This window comes from Pristiophorus japonicus, chromosome 4 (genome assembly GCF_044704955.1).
Source record: "Pristiophorus japonicus isolate sPriJap1 chromosome 4, sPriJap1.hap1, whole genome shotgun sequence".
In the NCBI taxonomy this organism is placed as follows: Eukaryota; Metazoa; Chordata; class Chondrichthyes; family Pristiophoridae; genus Pristiophorus; species Pristiophorus japonicus.
In genome coordinates, this window is record NC_091980.1 from 153209638 (window position 1) to 153232665 (window position 23028).

At 50.3% G+C, this 23028-nt stretch overlaps 1 protein-coding gene across 1 annotated transcript in view; it reads right to left on the minus strand.

The window, feature by feature from the left end:
• The window catches only part of sptbn5 (spectrin, beta, non-erythrocytic 5), a 635480-nt gene that overhangs the window by 176818 nt on the left and 435634 nt on the right, over positions 1-23028 (minus strand). The window contains exons 51-54 of the mRNA XM_070878655.1: positions 20298-20444; positions 6422-6559; positions 4516-4772; positions 3015-3201 (exon numbers count right to left, since the gene is read on the minus strand). Coding sequence (XP_070734756.1) covers positions 3015-3201; positions 4516-4772; positions 6422-6559; positions 20298-20444 — 729 coding nt within the window. The remainder of the gene's footprint in view (positions 1-3014; positions 3202-4515; positions 4773-6421; positions 6560-20297; positions 20445-23028) is intronic.

Consider the following 23028-nt stretch of genomic DNA (forward strand, 5'->3'; position numbering starts at 1 on the left):
CAAACAAATTTCGCAGCATAAAGAGGTTTCGGCTAATACTGTACACAAAGTAATGTTGTTTTCAGGCAGGAATGCATATGGCAGAACGTACACGCCGGCTGCTGCTGCATGACCTCAGATGACCCAGAGTCCGCCATCAAACGTTAACGCGAGGCAGTTAACACCTTGTTGGTGCTGCGGAGGCGATCATCGAGCCCATCAATGCCACTTCAAACGCTATGTGTGCAAAGGCTGTGGAACAATGGGACACCTCCAGTGAATGTGCAGATGAGCTGCAAACCCTGCAAACCACCACGTTGCTGAGGAGGATCGATCCATGGCGGATCAAACTGAACTAGAGACTTGAACCGAGGAGGCAGAAGTGTACAGGGTATACATCTTCACCACGAAACGTCCACCGATCATGCTAAAAGTCGAACTGGACGGAATTCCAGTATCCATGGAACTGGACACGGGTGCGAGTCAGTTTATCATGAGCAAAAAGGCCTTCGACAGGCTGTGGTGCAACAAGGCACAAAGGCCCAAGCTGAGCCCCATTCATACCAAGCTAAGAACTTACACTAAAGAGCTGATCACTGTTATTGGCAGCGCAGCAGTAAAAATCTCCTATGATGGAGCAGTGCATGAACTCCCACTATGAATTGTACCAGAAGATGGCCCCATGCCATTGGGCAGAAGCTGGGGGGGAAAAATCCGTTGGAACTGGGACGACATCCGAGCGCTCTCGTCCGTTGACGACGCCTCATGTACCCAGGTTCTGAGCAAGTTCCCGTCGTTGTTTGAGCCAAGCGTCGGAAGTTTCTCAGGGGCGACGCTGTAGATCCATTTGGTTCCCAGTACACGACCCATCCACCACAAGGCACGTGCGGTGCCATATATGATGCGAGAGAAAGTGGAAATTGAGCTGGACAGGCTTCAGCAAGCAGGCATCATCATGCCGGTGGAGTTCAACGAGTGGGCCAGTCCGATTGTTCCGGTTCTCAAAGGTGACGGCACGGTCAGAATTTGCGGGGACTATAAAGTAACGATTAACCGTTTTTCGCTACAGGACCAGTACCCGCTACCCAAGGCAGACGACCTATTTGCGACCCTGGCTGGAGGAAAGATGTTCACCAAGCTGGACCTGACCTTGGCCTACATGACGCAGGAGCTGGCGGAATCTTCGAAAGGCCTCACCTGCATCAACACGCACAAAGGTCTGTTCATCTACAATAGATGCCCGTTTGGGATTCAATCGGCTGAGGCAATTTTCCAAAGGAACATGGAGAGCCTGCTAAAGTTGGTTCTGCGTACCGTGTTTTCCAGGACATAGAAACATAGAAAATAGGTGCAGGAGTAGTCCATTCGGCCCTTCGAGTCTGCACCGCCATTCAATGAGTTCATGGCTGAACATGCAACCTCAGTAGCCCATTCCTGCTTTCTCGCCATACCCCTTGATCCCCCTATACTGATCACAGGTCGGGACACCATCAAACACTTGAAGAACCTGGAAGAGATTCTAAGTCAGCTCGATCGCGTGGGACTCAGGTTGAAACGCTCGAAGTGTGTTTTCCTGGTGCCAGAGGTCGAGTTCTTAGGGAGAAGAATCGCGGCAGATGGCATCAGACCCACCGACGCCAAGATGGAGGCCATCAAGAACATGCCTGAAAGTAGCAGGCCATGTGGATAAGGTGGTTCAGAAGGTATACGGAATGCTTGCCTTTATTAGCTGAGGCATAGAATACAAGAGCAGGGATGTTATGCTTGAACTGTATAAAACACTGGTTAGGCCACAGCTAAGTACTGATTGCAGTTCTGGTCACCACATTACAGGAAGGACGTGATTGCTCTGGAGAGGATACAGAGGAGATTTACGAGGATGTTGCGGGGAGTGGAGAACCTTAGCTATGAGGACAGATTGGATAGGCTGGGTTTGTTCTCATTGGAACAGAGGAGGCTGAGGGGGGATCTCATTGAGGTGTATAAAATTATGAGGGGCCTAGATATAGTGGATAGAATGGGCCTAATTCCCTTAGCAGAGGGGTCAACAAGCGGGGGGCATAAATTTAAAGTAACTGGTAGAAGATTTAGAGGGGATTTGAGGGGAAATTCCTTCACGGAGAGAGTTGTGGGGGTCTGGAACTCACTGCCTGAAAGGGTGGTAGAGGCGGAAACCCTCACCACATTTAAAAAGTACTGGGATGTGCACCTAAAGTGCCGTAACCTGCAGGGTTACGGACCTAGAGCTGGAAAGTGGGATTAGGCTGGGTAGCCTCTTGTTGGCCGGTATGGACACAATGGGTCAAAATGGCCTCCTCCCATGCTTTAAACGTCTATGATTCTATAATCTGTTTTTTGTTATGTTGATAACAAGGGATAAATATTGCCCAGGACACAGGGGATAACTCCTCTGCTCTTCTTCGAAATAGTGCCGTGGGATCTTTTATGCCCACCTGAGAGAGCAGACGGGGCCTCGGTTTAACGTCTCATCCGAAAGACAGCACCTCCGACAGTGCAGCACTCCCTCAGTACTGCACTGGGAGTGTCAGCCTAGATTTATGCGCTAAAGTTCCTGGAGTAGAACTTGAACCCATAACCTCCTGACTCAGAGGCGAGAGCGCTGCCCACTGAGTTACAGCTGACACTGCTGACAGCGAGAATTGAATGGCCCTAACCTTAGTCTTTAGAAGTTTGTTGAGCGCAGGTGGAAAGGCAAGGTGGGGGGAGGAGCTGAGGAGTTTCAGGTTCCCGAGCTCCAGAAAGATCATGAGCCACTGCAGGAGATGATGTGATAATTCCTGACATCAACACAGTTTGGATGCAGAGAGGTAGAGGAGAGTGCAGAACACAGTCATTTCAGATCAGAAGGAACAAGAGAGGTAATTTCAAAAGAGCTGGCATCAAAACAACAGAGACCACATTTACACTGGCTATAAATTCCTTCTAAAATAGTACTGGAACCGACCCCCAACCCCCACACTCGTACCGGACCCCAGTCTCGCACTGGAACCGGGCCATGCCTGGAATGAGCTCACCTGGTGCTTCTTCTGCAGGCTCTGCACAGTGCTCAGCGATTGTCCGGCATCTTTGGCCGCAGCCAATATGAGCTTCTCCTGAACCCAGGCCAGCTCATCGTCTAGATCCCGGAAGAACTGGTATAGCCTGGTACTGGCCTCCAGACTGCTGCGCCTTTCCTGGATTGGATCGCCAAGTGCCCGGTACCTGAGCAACGCACAACAGGCACTCATCAAAACCAAGGAAAACGCATCGACCAAGCAATCCATACAACTGACACACCCCATGAAAAGAGGGCCGTGCCTTAATGACTGGACTGAACTAATAAGGGTGAACTGAGGATTAGGGGGGATTGGGAGAGATTTGGGCAGAACATTTAGCAAACAGATTTGAAGGATCAGTGGTGGGAAACAATAAAATATGAGATGGATAGAGTACATAATAATGATAGAGGGGGTGGATTACCATGTAAGGGAGGGAGGGGGGAGGAGGTCTCACACGTGTCTGTGTAACTTTCCGGAAAAAACACAGGTAAAGGCTTAAATTACATTGGTCGATCAGGAGATCCCTGTGGAACTCCCCTGTCCCCCTCGAGCTATGGATAACTAGAGATAAAAACTAATCTCAAACAGGAAAGGAAGATGACCAATTATATTGAGCGCACAATACTAAAGATGATCCTGAGGAACACAAAGTGTAGTGAGGATGGGAATAGGGAGATTAGGATGAAAAGGGAACAACAACTTGTATTTATATAGCACCTTTAATGTAGTGAACTATCCCAAGACGCTTTACAGGGGTGTTATCAGACAGAAATTGACACCGAGCCACAGAAGGACAGGTGAAAGGGCATCTTAACCGAGGAAGGTAAGGTAGAGATACGGAGAGGTTTAGGGAGAGAATTCCAGAGCTAACGGCCTTGCCAGCTGAAGGCATGGCCACATATGCATCCCCCGCTCCCTTCACCCCACCATAAGGGGCCAGAATTGGAGGAGCGCGGAGATCTAGTTATAGGGCTAGAGGAGGTTTAGAGATGGGGAGGGAAAATGGCCAGCAGATAATGTAAGAGGAAATAGTGCGAGCCAATAAGCATCTAAAAAGTAGAAGAGCAAGCGGAGGGATACTTAAGGATGAAGGAGGAACTGTTCTGGAGCATGAAGGGACAGTTCAGATATTAAATATGTTGCTTTGCTTTTTTTACAAATGGTGTGGGAGGTGAGACTGTTTGTGAACTAGAGGATGTGGATCAACAGTTAGAGAGAATTGTAGAAAAGGAATTCTGAAATATTAACAGAATTCAGAATGGATCAGTCACTAGGCCCTGATTTCATGCACACGGGACTGTTGGAAGTTGTACACCCAGGATGAGGGAACACCTAGGGTGAGGGGACACCCAGGGTGAGGGGACACCCGGGGCGAGGGCACAGTCGGGGTAGCTGCCCTGGGATTGAAGCTGGGATTAAGCTGCGGCAATCCTGGTCGGCAGGGCACATGGTCGACTGTCTGAATCTCCGAGCTTACCTCTGGAGCACAATGCCGACTCGGTCTCCAATCTCCGCGGCCAGGAAGTGATTTTCATGGACAAATTCCTCGGACTGGTCCAACAGCCCTTGCATCCTCTCCACATAGCTGCTGATGTCTTCCTCCAGATCCTGCTGTTTGTTGAGCAGCTTCTTCACGGACACCAGGTCCGTGCCGCAGGCAGGTTGATCCAGCTGCTTCTCCACCTCACTCAGCCACTTCTCCACATCCTCGATGCTGCGCTGGAAGTGCAGGGCCTCCGCGGTGAAAGAGATGGAAACTTTAATAATTAATAAATAACAGTCCACTGCACGTCAACCGCATCTGCAGATGTGCTGCCCTTCCCCAGGCCCAAACCCCTCCCCGGGCCCACTCCTCTCTCCTCCCCAGGCCCACTTCCCTCCCTGGGCCTATTCCCCTCCCATCCCCGGGCCCCCTCCTTTCCCCTCTCCTCCTCCGGACCCCTCCCCTCCCCGGGCCCCCTCATTTCCCCTCCCCTCCCTCGGCCCACTTCCCTCCCTGGGCCCATTCCTCTCCCCGCCATGGGCCCCCTCCCCTCCCCGGGCCCACTCCCCTCCCCGGGGCCCCCTCCTATCCCCTCCCCTCCCCCGGCCCACTTCCCTCCCGGGCCCCCTCCCCTCCCCGGGCCCCCTCCTTTCCCCTCTCCTCTCCCCTCGCCGGGCCCTCTCCTCTCCCCTCCCCGGGCCTACTCCCCTGTCCATCCCGGGCCCCCTGCCCACTCCTCTCACCTCCCCAGGCCCTCTCCCCTCACCAGGCCCACTCCCCTCCATTCCCCTCTCCAGGCCCACTTCCCTCCATTCCCCTTCCCGGGTCCCTTCCCCTCCCCAGGCACCCTCCGCTCCCCGGGTCCCCTCCCCTCCCATCCCTGGGCCCCATCCCCTCCCCGGGCCTGGGCCCCCTGCCCACTCCCCCCTCAGGGCCCCCAGCCCACTCCCAACTCCCATTCTCCCCCGCCTGGTCAGGGCTCCCTGACCACTCCCCTCCCCTCCTCAGGGCCCCCTCCCCTCCCCAGGCACCCTGCCCACTCCCCTCACCTCCCTGCGCCCCTTGCCCACACCTCAGGGGCCCCGGCCCACTCCACTCCCTAGTCTACTCAATCTCAGAGGGCGACTGTGCAGGTGGAACCGTAGCCCAGCCAGAGGCAACAGGCTGGATTTTCCAGCCTTCACCGCTCCGTTTTTTGCCCGAGTGGCGGCAATGGCGGGGGTGAGGTGTTCTGGGTGGGCGGTCAGCCTCCATCACCCCGCAGCGATCCTTGGGTCGGGTTTAGCGGCGGTGTGGAGCAGACACCGCCCAGAAGAGCTGCGCCTGGTGTGCAACGCCCCTGGTGCGACACCGGCGCGAGTTTTGACTCCTGCGTGCCCCGCACTGACCGCCTGGGAAATCAGGGCGCTCCAACCATCCCGTCGGCGAAGAGTTGGTAATGGACTCCGGAGGTAAGTGTGAATGTCTTTTCTTTAAATGTTTTTTTGTGATTTGTGTTGTGGTGGCGTGGGCAATGTTTTGGGAATGTTTTTGGGTTCTATTTTTAGGTCTCGCCCCCCACCCCGGACGTCTCTCGGAGAGCTCTCGGCCCGGCTCTTTAGCTCAGGAGTTTCTCATCCAACGCGCCGAGAGGGGTGTACAACGCCTCCCTTAGCGCTGCGCCCCCTGACACAGGGCCCAGCTGCCCAAACTTACCGACTGAGGCGTAAACTGTTCCCGGGCGCTAACATTCCCGCGCCAACCCCATTATCGCCCCAAAAACATCAAAGACAAAATCCAGCCCAATGTCTCGGCGAGGCGGAGCAGTGGATGTGAAACCAGCGGGGAGCTGATGTAATATTACCGATGCTAACGCTCACAGTGAGATCGATGGTACAAGAGTCTGAGAACATTCAAGCACCTTGTGAGCATCCACCAGCTTGGACCTCTTCTCACGGCAGTCCTCCAGCAGCTCATTCCACAGCTTTTCAATCTGCTTCATCCGGGGCTCCACATCATTCACAGCGTAATGCCCAGCATCAATCATCCGCTCCCCTTCCTGCAACGGGATTCAATCAGAATCAACACCAGCATCAGTAAGCACACACCAGGTAGACTGGCCAGTAACCTCACTCTCACACACCAGACAGTAACCTCACTCTCACACACCAGACAGTAACCTCACTCTCACACACCAGGCAGTAACCTCATTCTCACACACCAGACAGTAACCTCACTCTCACACACCAGACAGTAACCTCACTCTCACACACCAGGCAGTAACCTCATTCTCACACACCAGGCAGTAACCTCACTCTCACACACCAGCCAGTAACCTCACTCTCACACACCAGACAATAACCTCACTCTCACACACCAGACAGTAACCTCACTCTCACACACCAGACAGTAACCTCACTCTCACACACCAGGCAGTAACCTCACTCTCACACACCAGACAGTAACCTCACTCTCACACGCCAGACAGTAACCTCACTCTCACACACCAGACAGTAACCTCACTCTCACACACCAGGCAGTAACCTCACTCTCACACACCAGGCAGTAACCTCACTCTCACACGCCAGACAGTAACCTCACTCTCACACGCCAGACAGTAACCTCACTCTCACACACCAGACAGTAACCTCACTCTCACACACCAGGCAGTAACCTCACTCTCACACACCAGACAGTAACCTCACTCTCACACGCCAGACAGTAACCTCACTCTCACACACCAGACAGTAACCTCACTCTCACACACCAGGCAGTAACCTCACTCTCACACACCAGACAGTAACCTCACTCTCACACACCAGAGAGTAACCTCACTCTCACACACCAGACAATAACCTCACTCTCACACGCCAGACAATAACCTCACTCTCACACACCAGGCAGTAACCTCACTCTCACACACCAGACAGTAACCTCACTCTCACACACCAGAGAGTAACCTCACTCTCACACACCAGACAATAATCTCACTCTCACACACCAGGCAGTAACCTCACTCTCACACACCAGGCAGTAACCTCACTCTCACACACCAGACAGTAACCTCACTCTCACACACCAGACAGTAACCTCACTCTCACACACCAGGCAGCAACCTCACTCTCACACACCAGACAATAACCTCACTCTCACACACCAGGCAGTAACCTCACTCTCACACACCAGGCAGTAACCTCACTCTCACACACCAGACAGTAACCTCACTCTCACACACCAGACAGTAACCTCACTCTCACACACCAGACAATAACCTCACTCTCACACACCAGACAATAACCTCACTCTCACACACCAGACAATAACCTCACTCTCACACACCAGACAATAACGTCACTCTCACACACCAGACAGTAACCTCACTCTCACACACCAGACAGTAACCTCACTCTCACACACCAGACAATAACGTCACTCTCACACACCAGACAGTAACCTCACTCTCACACACCAGACAGTAACCTCACTCTCACACACCAGACAATAACGTCACTCTCACACACCAGGCAGTAACCTCACTCTCACACGCCAGACAATAACCTCACTCTCACACACCAGACAGTAACCTCACTCTCACACACCAGACAGTAACCTCACTCTCACACACCAGACAGTAACCTCACTCTCACACACCAGACAGTAACCTCACTCTCACACACCAGAGAGTAACCTCACTCTCACACACCAGACAATAACCTCACTCTCACACACCAGACAATAACCTCACTCTCACACACCAGACAATAACGTCACTCTCACACACCAGACAATAACCTCACTCTCACACACCAGACAGTAACCTCACTCTCACACACCAGACAGTAACCTCACTCTCACACACCAGACAGTAACCTCACTCTCACACACCAGACAGTAACCTCACTCTCACACACCAGACAGTAACCTCACTCTCACACACCAGACAGTAACCTCACTCTCACACACCAGAGAGTAACCTCACTCTCACACACCAGGCAGTAACCTCACTCTCACACACCAGACAATAACGTCACTCTCACACACCAGGCAGTAACCTCACTCTCACACACCAGACAGTAACCTCACTCTCACACACCAGACAGTAACCTCACTCTCACACACCAGACAGTAACCTCACTCTCACACACCAGAGAGTAACCTCACTCTCACACACCAGCCAGTAACCTCACTCTCACACACCAGCCAGTAACCTCACTCTCACACACCAGGCAGTAACCTCACTCTCACACACCAGGCAGTAACCTCACTCTCACACACCAGACAGTAACCTCACTCTCACACACCAGACAATAACCTCACTCTCACACATCAGACAGTAACTTCACTCTCACACACCAGACAGTAACCTCACTCTCACACACCAGACAATAACCTCACTCTCACACACCAGACAGTAACCTCACTCTCACACATCAGACAGTAACCTCACTCTCACACACCAGACAGTAACCTCACTCTCACACACCAGACAGTAACCTCACTCTCACACACCAGACAGTAACCTCACTCTCACACACCAGACAGTAACCTCATTCTCACACACCAGAGAGTAACCTCACTCTCACACACCAGACAGTAACCTCACTCTCACACACCAGACAGTAACCTCACTCTCACACACCAGCCAGTAACCTCACTCTCACACACCAGACAGTAACCTCACTCTCACACACCAGCCAGTAACCTCACTCTCACACTCCAGACAGTAACCTCACTCTCACACACCAGGCAGCAACCTCACTCTCACACACCAGGCAGCAACCTCACTCTCACACACCAGACAGTAACCTCACTCTCACACACCAGACAGTAACCTCACTCTCACACACCAGACAGTAACCTCACTCTCACACACCAGGCAGTAACCTCCCTCTCACACACCAGACAGTAACCTCACTCTCACACACCAGACAGTAACCTCACTCTCACACACCAGACAGTAACCTCACTCTCACACTCCAGACAGTAACCTCACTCTCACACACCAGACAGTAACCTCACTCTCACACATCAGACAGTAACCTCACTCTCACACACCAGCCAGTAACCTCACTCTCACACACCAGGCAGTAACCTCACTCTCACACACCAGACAATAACCTCACTCTCACACACCAGCCAGTAACCTCACTCTCACACACCAGACAGTAACCTCACTCTCACACATCAGACAGTAACCTCACTCTCACACACCAGACAGTAACCTCACTCTCACACACCAGCCAGTAACCTCACTCTCACACACCAGGCAGTAACCTCATTCTCACACACCAGACAATAACCTCACTCTCACACACCAGCCAGTAACCTCACTCTCACACACCAGACAGTAACCTCACTCTCACACACCAGAGAGTAACCTCACTCTCACACACCAGGCAGTAACCTCACTCTCACACACCAGACAATAACGTCACTCTCACACACCAGGCAGTAACCTCACTCTCACACACCAGAGAGTAACCTCACTCTCACACACCAGAGAGTAACCTCACACTCACACACCAGCCAGTAACCTCACTCTCACACACCAGCCAGTAACCTCACTCTCACACACCAGGCAGTAACCTCATTCTCACACACCAGGCAGTAACCTCACTCTCACACACCAGACAGTAACCTCACTCTCACACATCAGACAATAACCTCACTCTCACACATCAGACAGTAACCTCACTCTCACACACCAGACAATAACCTCACTCTCACACACCAGACAGTAACCTCACTCTCACACATCAGACAGTAACCTCACTCTCACACACCAGACAGTAACCTCATTCTCACACACCAGACAGTAACCTCACTCTCACACACCAGACAGTAACCTCACTCTCACACACCAGACAGTAACCTCACTCTCACACACCAGCCAGTAACCTCACTCTCACACACCAGACAGTAACCTCACTCTCACACACCAGCCAGTAACCTCACTCTCACACTCCAGACAGTAACCTCACTCTCACACACCAGGCAGCAACCTCACTCTCACACACCAGGCAGCAACCTCACTCTCACACACCAGACAGTAACTTCACTCTCACACACCAGACAATAACCTCACTCTCACACACCAGCCAGTAACCTCACTCTCACACACCAGACAGTAACCTCACTCTCACACACCAGCCAGTAACCTCACTCTCACACACCAGACAGTAACCTCACTCTCACACACCAGGCAGCAACCTCACTCTCACACACCAGGCAGTAACCTCACTCTCACACAGCAGACAGTAACCTCACTCTCACACACCAGGCAGCAACCTCACTCTCACACACCAGGCAGCAACCTCACTCTCACACACCAGACAGTAACCTCACACTCACACACCAGACAGTAACCTCACTCTCACACATCAGACAGTAACCTCACGCTCACACACCAGACAGTAACCTCACTCGCACACACCAGACAGTAACCTCACTCTCACACACCAGGCAGTAACCTCACTCTCACACACCAGACAGTAACCTCACTCTCACACACCAGACAGTAACCTCACTCTCACACATCAGACAGTAACCTCACTCTCACACACCAGAAAGTAACCTCACTCTCACACATCAGACAGTAACCTCACTCTCACACACCAGACAGTAACCTCACTCTCACACACCAGACAGTAACCTCACTCTCACACACCAGACAGTAACCTCACTCTCACACACCAGACAGTAACCTCACTCTCACACACCAGACTGTAACCTCACTCTCACACACCAGCCAGTAACCTCACTCTCACACACCAGACAGTAACCTCACTCTCACACACCAGCCAGTAACCTCACTCTCACACTCCAGACAGTAACCTCACTCTCACACACCAGGCAGCAACCTCACTCTCACACACCAGGCAGCAACCTCACTCTCACACACCAGACAGTAACCTCACTCTCACACACCAGACAATAACCTCACTCTCACACACCAGCCAGTAACCTCACGCTCACACACCAGACAGTAACCTCACTCGCACACACCAGACAGTAACCTCACTCGCACACACCAGACAGTAACCTCACTCTCACACACCAGGCAGTAACCTCACTCTCACACACCAGACAGTAACCTCACTCTCACACACCAGACAGTAACCTCACTCTCACACACCAGAAAGTAACCTCACTCTCACACATCAGACAGTAACCTCACTCTCACACATCAGACAGTAACCTCACTCTCACACATCAGACAGTAACCTCACTCTCACACACCAGACAGTAACCTCACTCTCACACACCAGGCAGCAACCTCACTCTCACACACCAGGCAGCAACCTCACTCTCACACACCAGACAGTAACCTCACTCTCACACACCAGACAGTAACCTCACTCTCACACACCAGACAGTAACCTCACTCTCACACACCAGGCAGTAACCTCCCTCTCACACACCAGACAGTAACCTCACTCTCACACACCAGACAGTAACCTCACTCTCACACACCAGACAGTAACCTCACTCTCACACTCCAGACAGTAACCTCACTCTCACACACCAGACAGTAACCTCACTCTCACACATCAGACAGTAACCTCACTCTCACACACCAGCCAGTAACCTCACTCTCACACACCAGCCAGTAACCTCACTCTCACACACCAGACAATAACCTCACTCTCACACACCAGCCAGTAACCTCACTCTCACACACCAGACAGTAACCTCACTCTCACACACCAGCCAGTAACCTCACTCTCACACACCAGACAGTAACCTCACTCTCACACACCAGGCAGCAACCTCACTCTCACACACCAGGCAGTAACCTCACTCTCACACAGCAGACATAACCTCACTCTCACACACCAGGCAGCAACCTCACTCTCACACACCAGGCAGCAACCTCACTCTCACACACCAGACAGTAACCTCACTCTCACACACCAGACAGTAACCTCACTCTCACACATCAGACAGTAACCTCACGCTCACACACCAGACAGTAACCTCACTCGCACACACCAGACAGTAACCTCACTCTCACACACCAGGCAGTAACCTCACTCTCACACACCAGACAGTAACCTCACTCTCACACATCAGACAGTAACCTCACTCTCACACATCAGACAGTAACCTCACTCACACACATCAGACAGTAACCTCACTCTCACACACCAGACAGTAACCTCACTCGCACACACCAGACAGTAACCTCACTCTCACACACCAGGCAGTAACCTCACTCTCACACACCAGACAGTAACCTCACTCTCACACACCAGACAGTAACCTCACTCTCACACACCAGACAGTAACCTCACTCTCACACACCAGACAATAACCTCACTCTCACACACCAGCCAGTAACCTCACTCTCACACACCAGACAGTAACCTCACTCTCACACACCAGCCAGTAACCTCACTCTCACACATCAGACAGTAACCTCACTCTCACACACCAGACAATAACCTCACTCTCACACACCAGGCAGCAACCTCACTCTCACACACCAGGCAGTAACCTCACTCTCACACAGCAGACAGTAACCTCACTCTCACACACCAGACAGTAACCTCACTCTCACACTCCAGACAGTAACCTCACTCTCACACACCAGGCAGCAACCTCACTCTCACACACCAGACAGTAACCTCACTCTCACACACCAGACAGTAACCTCACTCTCACACACCAGACAGTAACCTCACTCGCACACACCAGACAGTAACCTCACTCTCACACACCAGGCAGTAACCTCACTCTCACACACCAGACAGTAACCTCACTCTCACACACCAGACAGTAACCTCACCCTCACACACCAGCCAGTAACCTCACTCTCACACACCAGACAGTAACCTCACTCTCACACACCAGACAGTAACCTCACTCTCACACACCAGACAGTAACCTCACTCTCACACACCAGACAGTAACCTCACTCTCACACACCAGACAGTAACCTCACTCTCACACACCAGACAATAACCTCACTCTCACACACCAGACAATAACCTCACTCTCACACACCAGACAGTAACCTCACTCTCACACACCAGACAGTAACCTCACTCTCACACACCAGACAGTAACCTCACTCTCACACACCAGACAGTAACCTCACTCTCACACACCAGGCAGTAACCTCACTCTCACACACCAGAGAGTAACCTCACTCTCACACACCAGGCAGTAACCTCACTCTCACACACCAGACAATAACCTCACTCTCACACCCCTGGCAGTAACCTCACTCTCACACACCAGACAGTAACCTCACTCTCACACACCAGACAGTAACCTCACTCTCACACACCAGAGAATAACCTCACTCTCACACACCAGACAGTAACCTCACTCTCACACACCAGAGAATAACCTCACTCTCACACACCAGACAGTAACCTCATCTCACACACCTCACACACCAGACAATAACCTCACTCTCACACACCAGACAGTAACCTCACTCTCACACACCAGACAGTAACCTCACTCTCACACACCAGACAGTAACCTCACTCTCACACACCAGACAATAACCTCACTCTCACACACCAGAAAGTAACCTCCCTCTCACACACCAGAGAGTAACCTCACTCTCACACACCAGACAGTAACCTCACTCTCACACACCAGACAGTAACCTCACTCTCACACACCAGACAGTAACCTCACTCTCACACACCAGACAATAACCTCACTCTCACACACCAGAGAGTAACCTCACTCTCACACACCAGACAGTAACCTCACTCTCACACACCAGACAGTAACCTCACTCTCACACACCAGACAATAACCTCACTCTCACACACCAGACAGTAACCTCACTCTCACACACCAGACAGTAACCTCACTCTCACACACCAGGCAGCAACCTCACTCTCACACACCAGACAGTAACCTCACTCTCACACACCAGACAGTAACCTCACTCTCACACACCAGACAGTAACCTCACTCTCACACACCAGACAGTAACCTCACTCTCACACACCAGACAGTAACCTCACTCTCACACACCAGACAGTAACCTCACTCTCACACACCAGACAGTAACCTCACTCTCACACACCAGATAGTAACCTCACTCTCACACACCAGACAGTAACCTCAATCTCACACACCAGACAGTAACCTCACTCTCACACACCAGACAGTAACCTCACTCTCACACACCAGACAGTAACCTCACTCTCACACACCAGATAGTAACCTCACTCTCACACACCAGACAGTAACCTCACTCTCACACACCAGACAATAACCTCACTCTCACACACCAGACAGTAACCTCACTCTCACACACCAGACAGTAACCTCACTCTCACACACCAGGCAGCAACCTCACTCTCACACACCAGACAGTAACCTCACTCTCACACACCAGACAGTAACCTCACTCTCACACACCAGACAGTAACCTCACTCTCACACACCAGACAATAACCTCACTCTCACACACCAGACAGTAACCTCACTCTCACACACCAGACAGTAACCTCACTCTCACACATCAGACAGTAACCTCACTCTCACACATCAGACAGTAACCTCACTCTCACACACCAGACAGTAACCTCACTCTCACACACCAGGCAGCAACCTCACTCTCACACACCAGGCAGCAACCTCACTCTCACACACCAGACAGTAACCTCACTCTCACACACCAGACAGTAACCTCACTCTCACACACCAGACAGTAACCTCACTCTCACACACCAGGCAGTAACCTCCCTCTCACACACCAGACAGTAACCTCACTCTCACACACCAGACAGTAACCTCACTCTCACACACCAGACAGTAACCTCACTCTCACACTCCAGACAGTAACCTCACTCTCACACACCAGACAGTAACCTCACTCTCACACATCAGACAGTAACCTCACTCTCACACACCAGCCAGTAACCTCACTCTCACACACCAGCCAGTAACCTCACTCTCACACACCAGACAATAACCTCACTCTCACACACCAGCCAGTAACCTCACTCTCACACACCAGACAGTAACCTCACTCTCACACACCAGCCAGTAACCTCACTCTCACACACCAGACAGTAACCTCACTCTCACACACCAGGCAGCAACCTCACTCTCACACACCAGGCAGTAACCTCACTCTCACACAGCAGACATAACCTCACTCTCACACACCAGGCAGCAACCTCACTCTCACACACCAGGCAGCAACCTCACTCTCACACACCAGACAGTAACCTCACTCTCACACACCAGACAGTAACCTCACTCTCACACATCAGACAGTAACCTCACGCTCACACACCAGACAGTAACCTCACTCGCACACACCAGACAGTAACCTCACTCTCACACACCAGGCAGTAACCTCACTCTCACACACCAGACAGTAACCTCACTCTCACACATCAGACAGTAACCTCACTCTCACACATCAGACAGTAACCTCACTCACACACATCAGACAGTAACCTCACTCTCACACACCAGACAGTAACCTCACTCGCACACACCAGACAGTAACCTCACTCTCACACACCAGGCAGTAACCTCACTCTCACACACCAGACAGTAACCTCACTCTCACACACCAGACAGTAACCTCACTCTCACACACCAGACAGTAACCTCACTCTCACACACCAGACAATAACCTCACTCTCACACACCAGCCAGTAACCTCACTCTCACACACCAGACAGTAACCTCACTCTCACACACCAGCCAGTAACCTCACTCTCACACATCAGACAGTAACCTCACTCTCACACACCAGACAATAACCTCACTCTCACACACCAGGCAGCAACCTCACTCTCACACACCAGGCAGTAACCTCACTCTCACACAGCAGACAGTAACCTCACTCTCACACACCAGACAGTAACCTCACTCTCACACTCCAGACAGTAACCTCACTCTCACACACCAGGCAGCAACCTCACTCTCACACACCAGACAGTAACCTCACTCTCACACACCAGACAGTAACCTCACTCTCACACACCAGACAGTAACCTCACTCGCACACACCAGACAGTAACCTCACTCTCACACACCAGGCAGTAACCTCACTCTCACACACCAGACAGTAACCTCACTCTCACACACCAGACAGTAACCTCACCCTCACACACCAGCCAGTAACCTCACTCTCACACACCAGACAGTAACCTCACTCTCACACACCAGACAGTAACCTCACTCTCACACACCAGACAGTAACCTCACTCTCACACACCAGACAGTAACCTCACTCTCACACACCAGACAGTAACCTCACTCTCACACACCAGACAATAACCTCACTCTCACACACCAGACAATAACCTCACTCTCACACACCAGACAGTAACCTCACTCTCACACACCAGACAGTAACCTCACTCTCACACACCAGACAGTAACCTCACTCTCACACACCAGACAGTAACCTCACTCTCACACACCAGGCAGTAACCTCACTCTCACACACCAGAGAGTAACCTCACTCTCACACACCAGGCAGTAACCTCACTCTCACACACCAGACAATAACCTCACTCTCACACCCCTGGCAGTAACCTCACTCTCACACACCAGACAGTAACCTCACTCTCACACACCAGACAGTAACCTCACTCTCACACACCAGAGAATAACCTCACTCTCACACACCAGACAGTAACCTCACTCTCACACACCAGAGAATAACCTCACTCTCACACACCAGACAGTAACCTCATCTCACACACCTCACACACCAGACAATAACCTCACTCTCACACACCAGACAGTAACCTCACTCTCACACACCAGACAGTAACCTCACTCTCACACACCAGACAGTAACCTCACTCTCACACACCAGACAATAACCTCACTCTCACACACCAGAAAGTAACCTCCCTCTCACACACCAGAGAGTAACCTCACTCTCACACACCAGACAGTAACCTCACTCTCACACACCAGACAGTAACCTCACTCTCACACACCAGACAGTAACCTCACTCTCACACACCAGACAATAACCTCACTCTCACACACCAGAGAGTAACCTCACTCTCACACACCAGACAGTAACCTCACTCTCACACACCAGACAGTAACCTCACTCTCACACACCAGACAATAACCTCACTCTCACACACCAGACAGTAACCTCACTCTCACACACCAGACAGTAACCTCACTCTCACACACCAGGCAGCAACCTCACTCTCACACACCAGACAGTAACCTCACTCTCACACACCAGACAGTAACCTCACTCTCACACACCAGACAGTAACCTCACTCTCACACACCAGACAGTAACCTCACTCTCACACACCAGACAGTAACCTCACTCTCACACACCAGACAGTAACCTCACTCTCACACACCAGACAGTAACCTCACTCTCACACACCAGATAGTAACCTCACTCTCACACACCAGACAGTAACCTCAATCTCACACACCAGACAGTAACCTCACTCTCACACACCAGACAGTAACCTCACTCTCACACACCAGACAGTAACCTCACTCTCACACACCAGATAGTAACCTCACTCTCACACACCAGACAGTAACCTCACTCTCACACACCAGACAATAACCTCACTCTCACACACCAGACAATAACCTCACTCTCACACCCCTGGCAGTAACCTCACTCTCACACACCAGACAGTAACCTCACTCTCACACACCAGGCAGATGGCGAGTAACATTACCCCTCTGCACCCCCCCCCCCCACACACACACCAGGCAGAATGGCCAGTGACAGTAAAACTGAAGCACATGTCTCGATCTTGTAAGTGTGTTTAACCTGTATATCCTTGGAAAAGAAAAGTATCATGTGGTGATACTTCGGACATTCCAATAGCCTGTGTGGAGTGTGGGTTGACTGTTACAATCCCTATTATTTAACTAGATATTGGATAGAAAGAGGTGCACTCCAGATCATAAGGGACATGAGGTCTGCTTACAGAATTGACTGGTTGGGGCTGAATATGAGAAAAAAATATCTGGCAGTACAAACCCAAAAATATAATACTATTCCATTAAAGACTGGCAAGTCCCAGTGGTGGGGAGGGAAGAGGATTTGCACTCGTGAATGTGGTACAGCATTACTGCAAGAGTACATTGTGTCTGGGCTCCCTTCAAACAAGGATTTTAGCCATATCCTAGAAGTGGTGAATTTCTGAGGACCAGTGACCACAACATGATTTTATTTATTTGGAGTGTCAGCTGTGGCTCAGTGGGTAGCACTCTCGCCTCTTGTGGGTTCAAGTCCCACTCCAGGCACTTGAGCACAAAAATCTAGGCTGACGCTCCAGTGCAGTGCTACACTATCGGAGGTCCTGTCTTTCGGATGAGACGTTAAACCGAGGTCTCGTCTATATAAATTATTTTTTTCTTTCTATTATATGTTGCTGACAAAATACAATTTAAAGAATTCAGCAGAGACAAAAGGCACAGATTTTGTAAAAAATTGGTTGAAGTCATCCATTATTGGCTATACAAACCCAGTAAATCTCATTGACATCATCATCATCATCATAGGCAGTCCCTCGAAACGAGGATGACTTGCTTCCACGCCGAACAGGGATGAGTTCACAGGTGTTTCAATGAAGGACCTAATATTCCAGATCCCCAACTACATCCTGAAGGGTGGGAGATGCCTGTGTGTGGATTTTTTTAACGTGTGGTGACCGTTGCACACCAACCACCACACGGGCTTGACAGAGCTAGGTCTTGGTCCAGTGGCAAGGATTAACCAAAACGACCGGAGACCAGCTCTGCTGCACGGACCTAGTGCGCACACATATCACAGTGTGGGCTGGCCCGTGCTGCACTGGGCCCTCGCCTCTTCTAGGCCCCAAACTCACGCCTCTCCTGGGTCCTGATCACATCTCTTATTGACTAAAATACTGTTGAATATGCAAAACCGAAAAATCAACATAAGCTGAACAAACTGAACCCAAAATGGGTGAAGAACATTTAAAATTGGAATGTTTAAAAAAAACATACAAGACCCAAATGCTGAAGGAAATATTTAGCTTCAGATGCAGGAGTTTAGTTTTAAACGTTTGTATCTCTTTAATTTGCACCTGAAGGTGAGGTGTTCTGCTCTGCCCGAATAAAGACAGAGCTGCATTGGTGGCCATGTCCAGTGAGCTGAGCAGCCAATTCAGGGCCATCAGTTCCCTGCTGCACAGATGTGTATTGCTCAAGCATGTACAGTAGACACCTCAAGTCGCTGGAGAAATACCACCAACGATGTCTCCGCAAGATCCTACAAATCCCCTGGGAGGACAGATGCACCAACATTAGCGTCCTCATTCAGGCCAACATCCCCAGCATTGAAGCACTGACCACACTTGATCAACTCCGCTGGGCAGGCCACATTGTTCGCATGCCCGACACGAGACTCCCAAAGCAAGCGCTCTACTCGGAACACCTACACGGCAAATGAGCCCCAGGTGGGAGGAAACGTTACAAGGACACCCTCAAAGCCTCCTTGATAAAGTGCAACATCCCCACTGATACCTGGGAGTCTCTGGCCAAAGACCGCCCTAAGTGGAAGAATTGCATCCGGGAGGGCGCTGAGCACCTCGAGTTTCATCGCCAAGAGCATGCAGAAACCAAGCGCAGGCAGCGGAAAGAGCGTGCGGCAAACCAGACTCCCCACCCACCCTTTTTCTCAATGACTATCTGTCCCACCTGTGACAGGGACTGTGGTTCTCGTATTGGACTGTTCAGTCAACTAAGGACTCATTTTTAGAGTGGAAGCAAGTCTTCCTCGATTCCGAGGGACTGCCTATGATGATGATGACAAGAGCTGAAACTCTCACCGTGTCGATGCTCCGGATCCTGTTCTGGTTGGCCATGATCTCAGCCTCGAAGGTTTGGTGTTTCTGCAGTTTGCCCTGCAGGTTGCTGGGATCTGTCCAACTCTCATCTAGGGCCACACTGATCTTTTCATTCAGCCACGACACAGCCTGAAGAAACAGTGCAGAAAACAATTACCACCCGTGAGTAACGCACATAAACATCAGCCCATCCCCACCCTATGTGTTGCCCCTCCTCCTCTCCATTTAGTCTCCTAACCCTATGGATCAAATGGAAACATTTACTGTCTTTCTCATGACATGTTAAATCTCCTAGATGGATGTGAAATGTGCCATGGCACTGTTTTGAAGAAGAGCAAGAGAGTGCTCCCTGGTTTCCTGGGCAATATTTATCCCGCAACAAACATCACAAACAGATTATCACATTGCTGTCTGTGAGAACTTGCTCAGCGCAAATTGGCACTGTCATTTCCTACAGAACAACAGTGACCACACTTCCAAACAACTTAATTGAATGTAAAGTGCTGTGGGGCGTTTCTGAGAAATGGGATAAACCTCTCGCTCTTTCTCTCTAGTCTCCTGACGGAACAGCGTCAGTCCCGTAGTATGGTGCACAGACTGGGCCCTCTGCTCCCTCACCCCCTTGGTTATTCTTCATTCATCAGTCTGGATAACGAGGGCTGACAAACTATAAGTGATACCTAGTTTATTAACAATGTCTGGTGTTATCCGGTTTACTGACAATATCTGGTGTTACCAGGTTTACTGACAATATCTGGTGTTACCCGGTTTACTGACACTATCTGGTGTTACCAGGTTTACTGACAATATCTGGTGTTACCAGGTTTACTGACACTATCTGGTGTTACTATCTGGTGTTACCAGGTTTATTGACACTATCTGGTGTTAATATCTGGTGTTACAAGGTTTACTGACACTATCTGGTGTTACTATCTGGTGTTACCAGGTTTATTGACACTATCTGGTGTTACTATCTGGTGTTACCAGGTTTACTGACACTATCTGGTGTTACTATCTGGTTTTACCAGGTTTACTGACACTATCTGGTGTTACTATCTGGTTTTACCAGGTTTACTGACACTATCTGGTGTTACTATCTGGTGTTACCAGGTTTATTGACACTATCTGGTGTTACTATCTGGTGTTACAAGGTTTACTGACACTATCTGGTGTTACTATCTGGTGTTACCAGGTTTACTGACACTATCTGGTGTTACTATCTGGTGTTACCAGGTTTATTGACACTATCTTGTGTTACTATCTGGTGTTACCAGGTTTACTGACACTATCTGGTGTTACTATCTGGTGTTACCAGGTTTATTGACACTATCTTGTGTTACTATCTGGTTTTACCAGGTTTACTGACACTATCTGGTGTTACGAGGTTTACTAACACTATCTGGTCTTACCAGGTTTATTGACACTATCTGGTGTTACCAGGTTTACCGACACTAACTGGTGTTACCAGGTTTACTGACAATATCTGGTGTTACCAGGTTTACTGACACTATCTGGTGTTACTATCTGGTGTTACCAGGTTTACTGACACTATCTGGTGTTACTATCTGGTGTTACCAGGTTTACTGACACTATCTGGTGTTACTATCTGGTGTTACCAGGTTTACTTACACTATCTGGTGTTACTATCTGGTTTTACCAGGTTTACTGACACTATCTGGTGTTACGAGGTTTACTAACACTATCTGGTGTTACCAGGTTTATTGACACTATCTGGTGTTACGAGGTTTACTGACACTATCTGGTCTTACCAGGTTTATTGACACTATCTGGTGTTACCAGGTTTACCGACAATATCTGGTGTTACCAGGTTTACCGACACTATCTGGTGTTACCAGGTTTATTGACACTATCCGGTGTTACCAGGTTTACTGACACTATCAGGATGATCAGGGCTGGGAACTCAACATCCAGGAGTATTCAACATTCAGGAAGGATAGAATAAAAGGAAAAGGAGGTAGGGTAGCATTGCTGGTTAAGGAGGAGATTAAGGCAATAGTTAGGAAGGACATTAGCTTGGATGACGTGGAATCTATATGGGTAGAGCTGCAGAACACCAAAGGGCAAAAAATGTTAGTGGGAGTTGTGTACAGACCTCCAAACAGTAGTAGTGATGTTGGGGAGGGCATCAAACATGAAATTAGGGGTGCGTGCAATAAAGGTGCAGCAGTTATAATGGGTGACTTTAATATGCACATAGATTGGGCTAACCAAACTGGAAGCAATACGGTGGAGGAGGATTTCCTGGAGTGCATAAGGGATGGTTTTTTAGACCAATATGTCGAGGAACCAACTAGGGGGGAGGCCATCTTAGACTGGGTGTTATGTAATGAGAGAGGATTAATTAGCAATCTCGTTGTGCGAGGCCCCTTGGGGAAGAGTGACCATAATATGGTGGAATTCTGCATTGGGATGGAGAATGAAACAGTTAATTCAGAGACCATGGTCCAGAACTTAAAGAAGGCTAACTTTGAAGGTATGAGGCGTGAATTGGCTGGGATGGATTGGCGAATGATACTTAAGGGGTTGACTGTGGATGGGCAATGGCAGACATTTAGAAACCGCATGGATGAACTACAACAATTGTACATTCCTGTCTGGCATAAAAATAAAAAAGGGAAGGTGGCTCAACCATGGCTATCTAGGGAAATCAGGGATAGTATTAAAGCCAAGGAAGTGGCATACAAATTGGCCA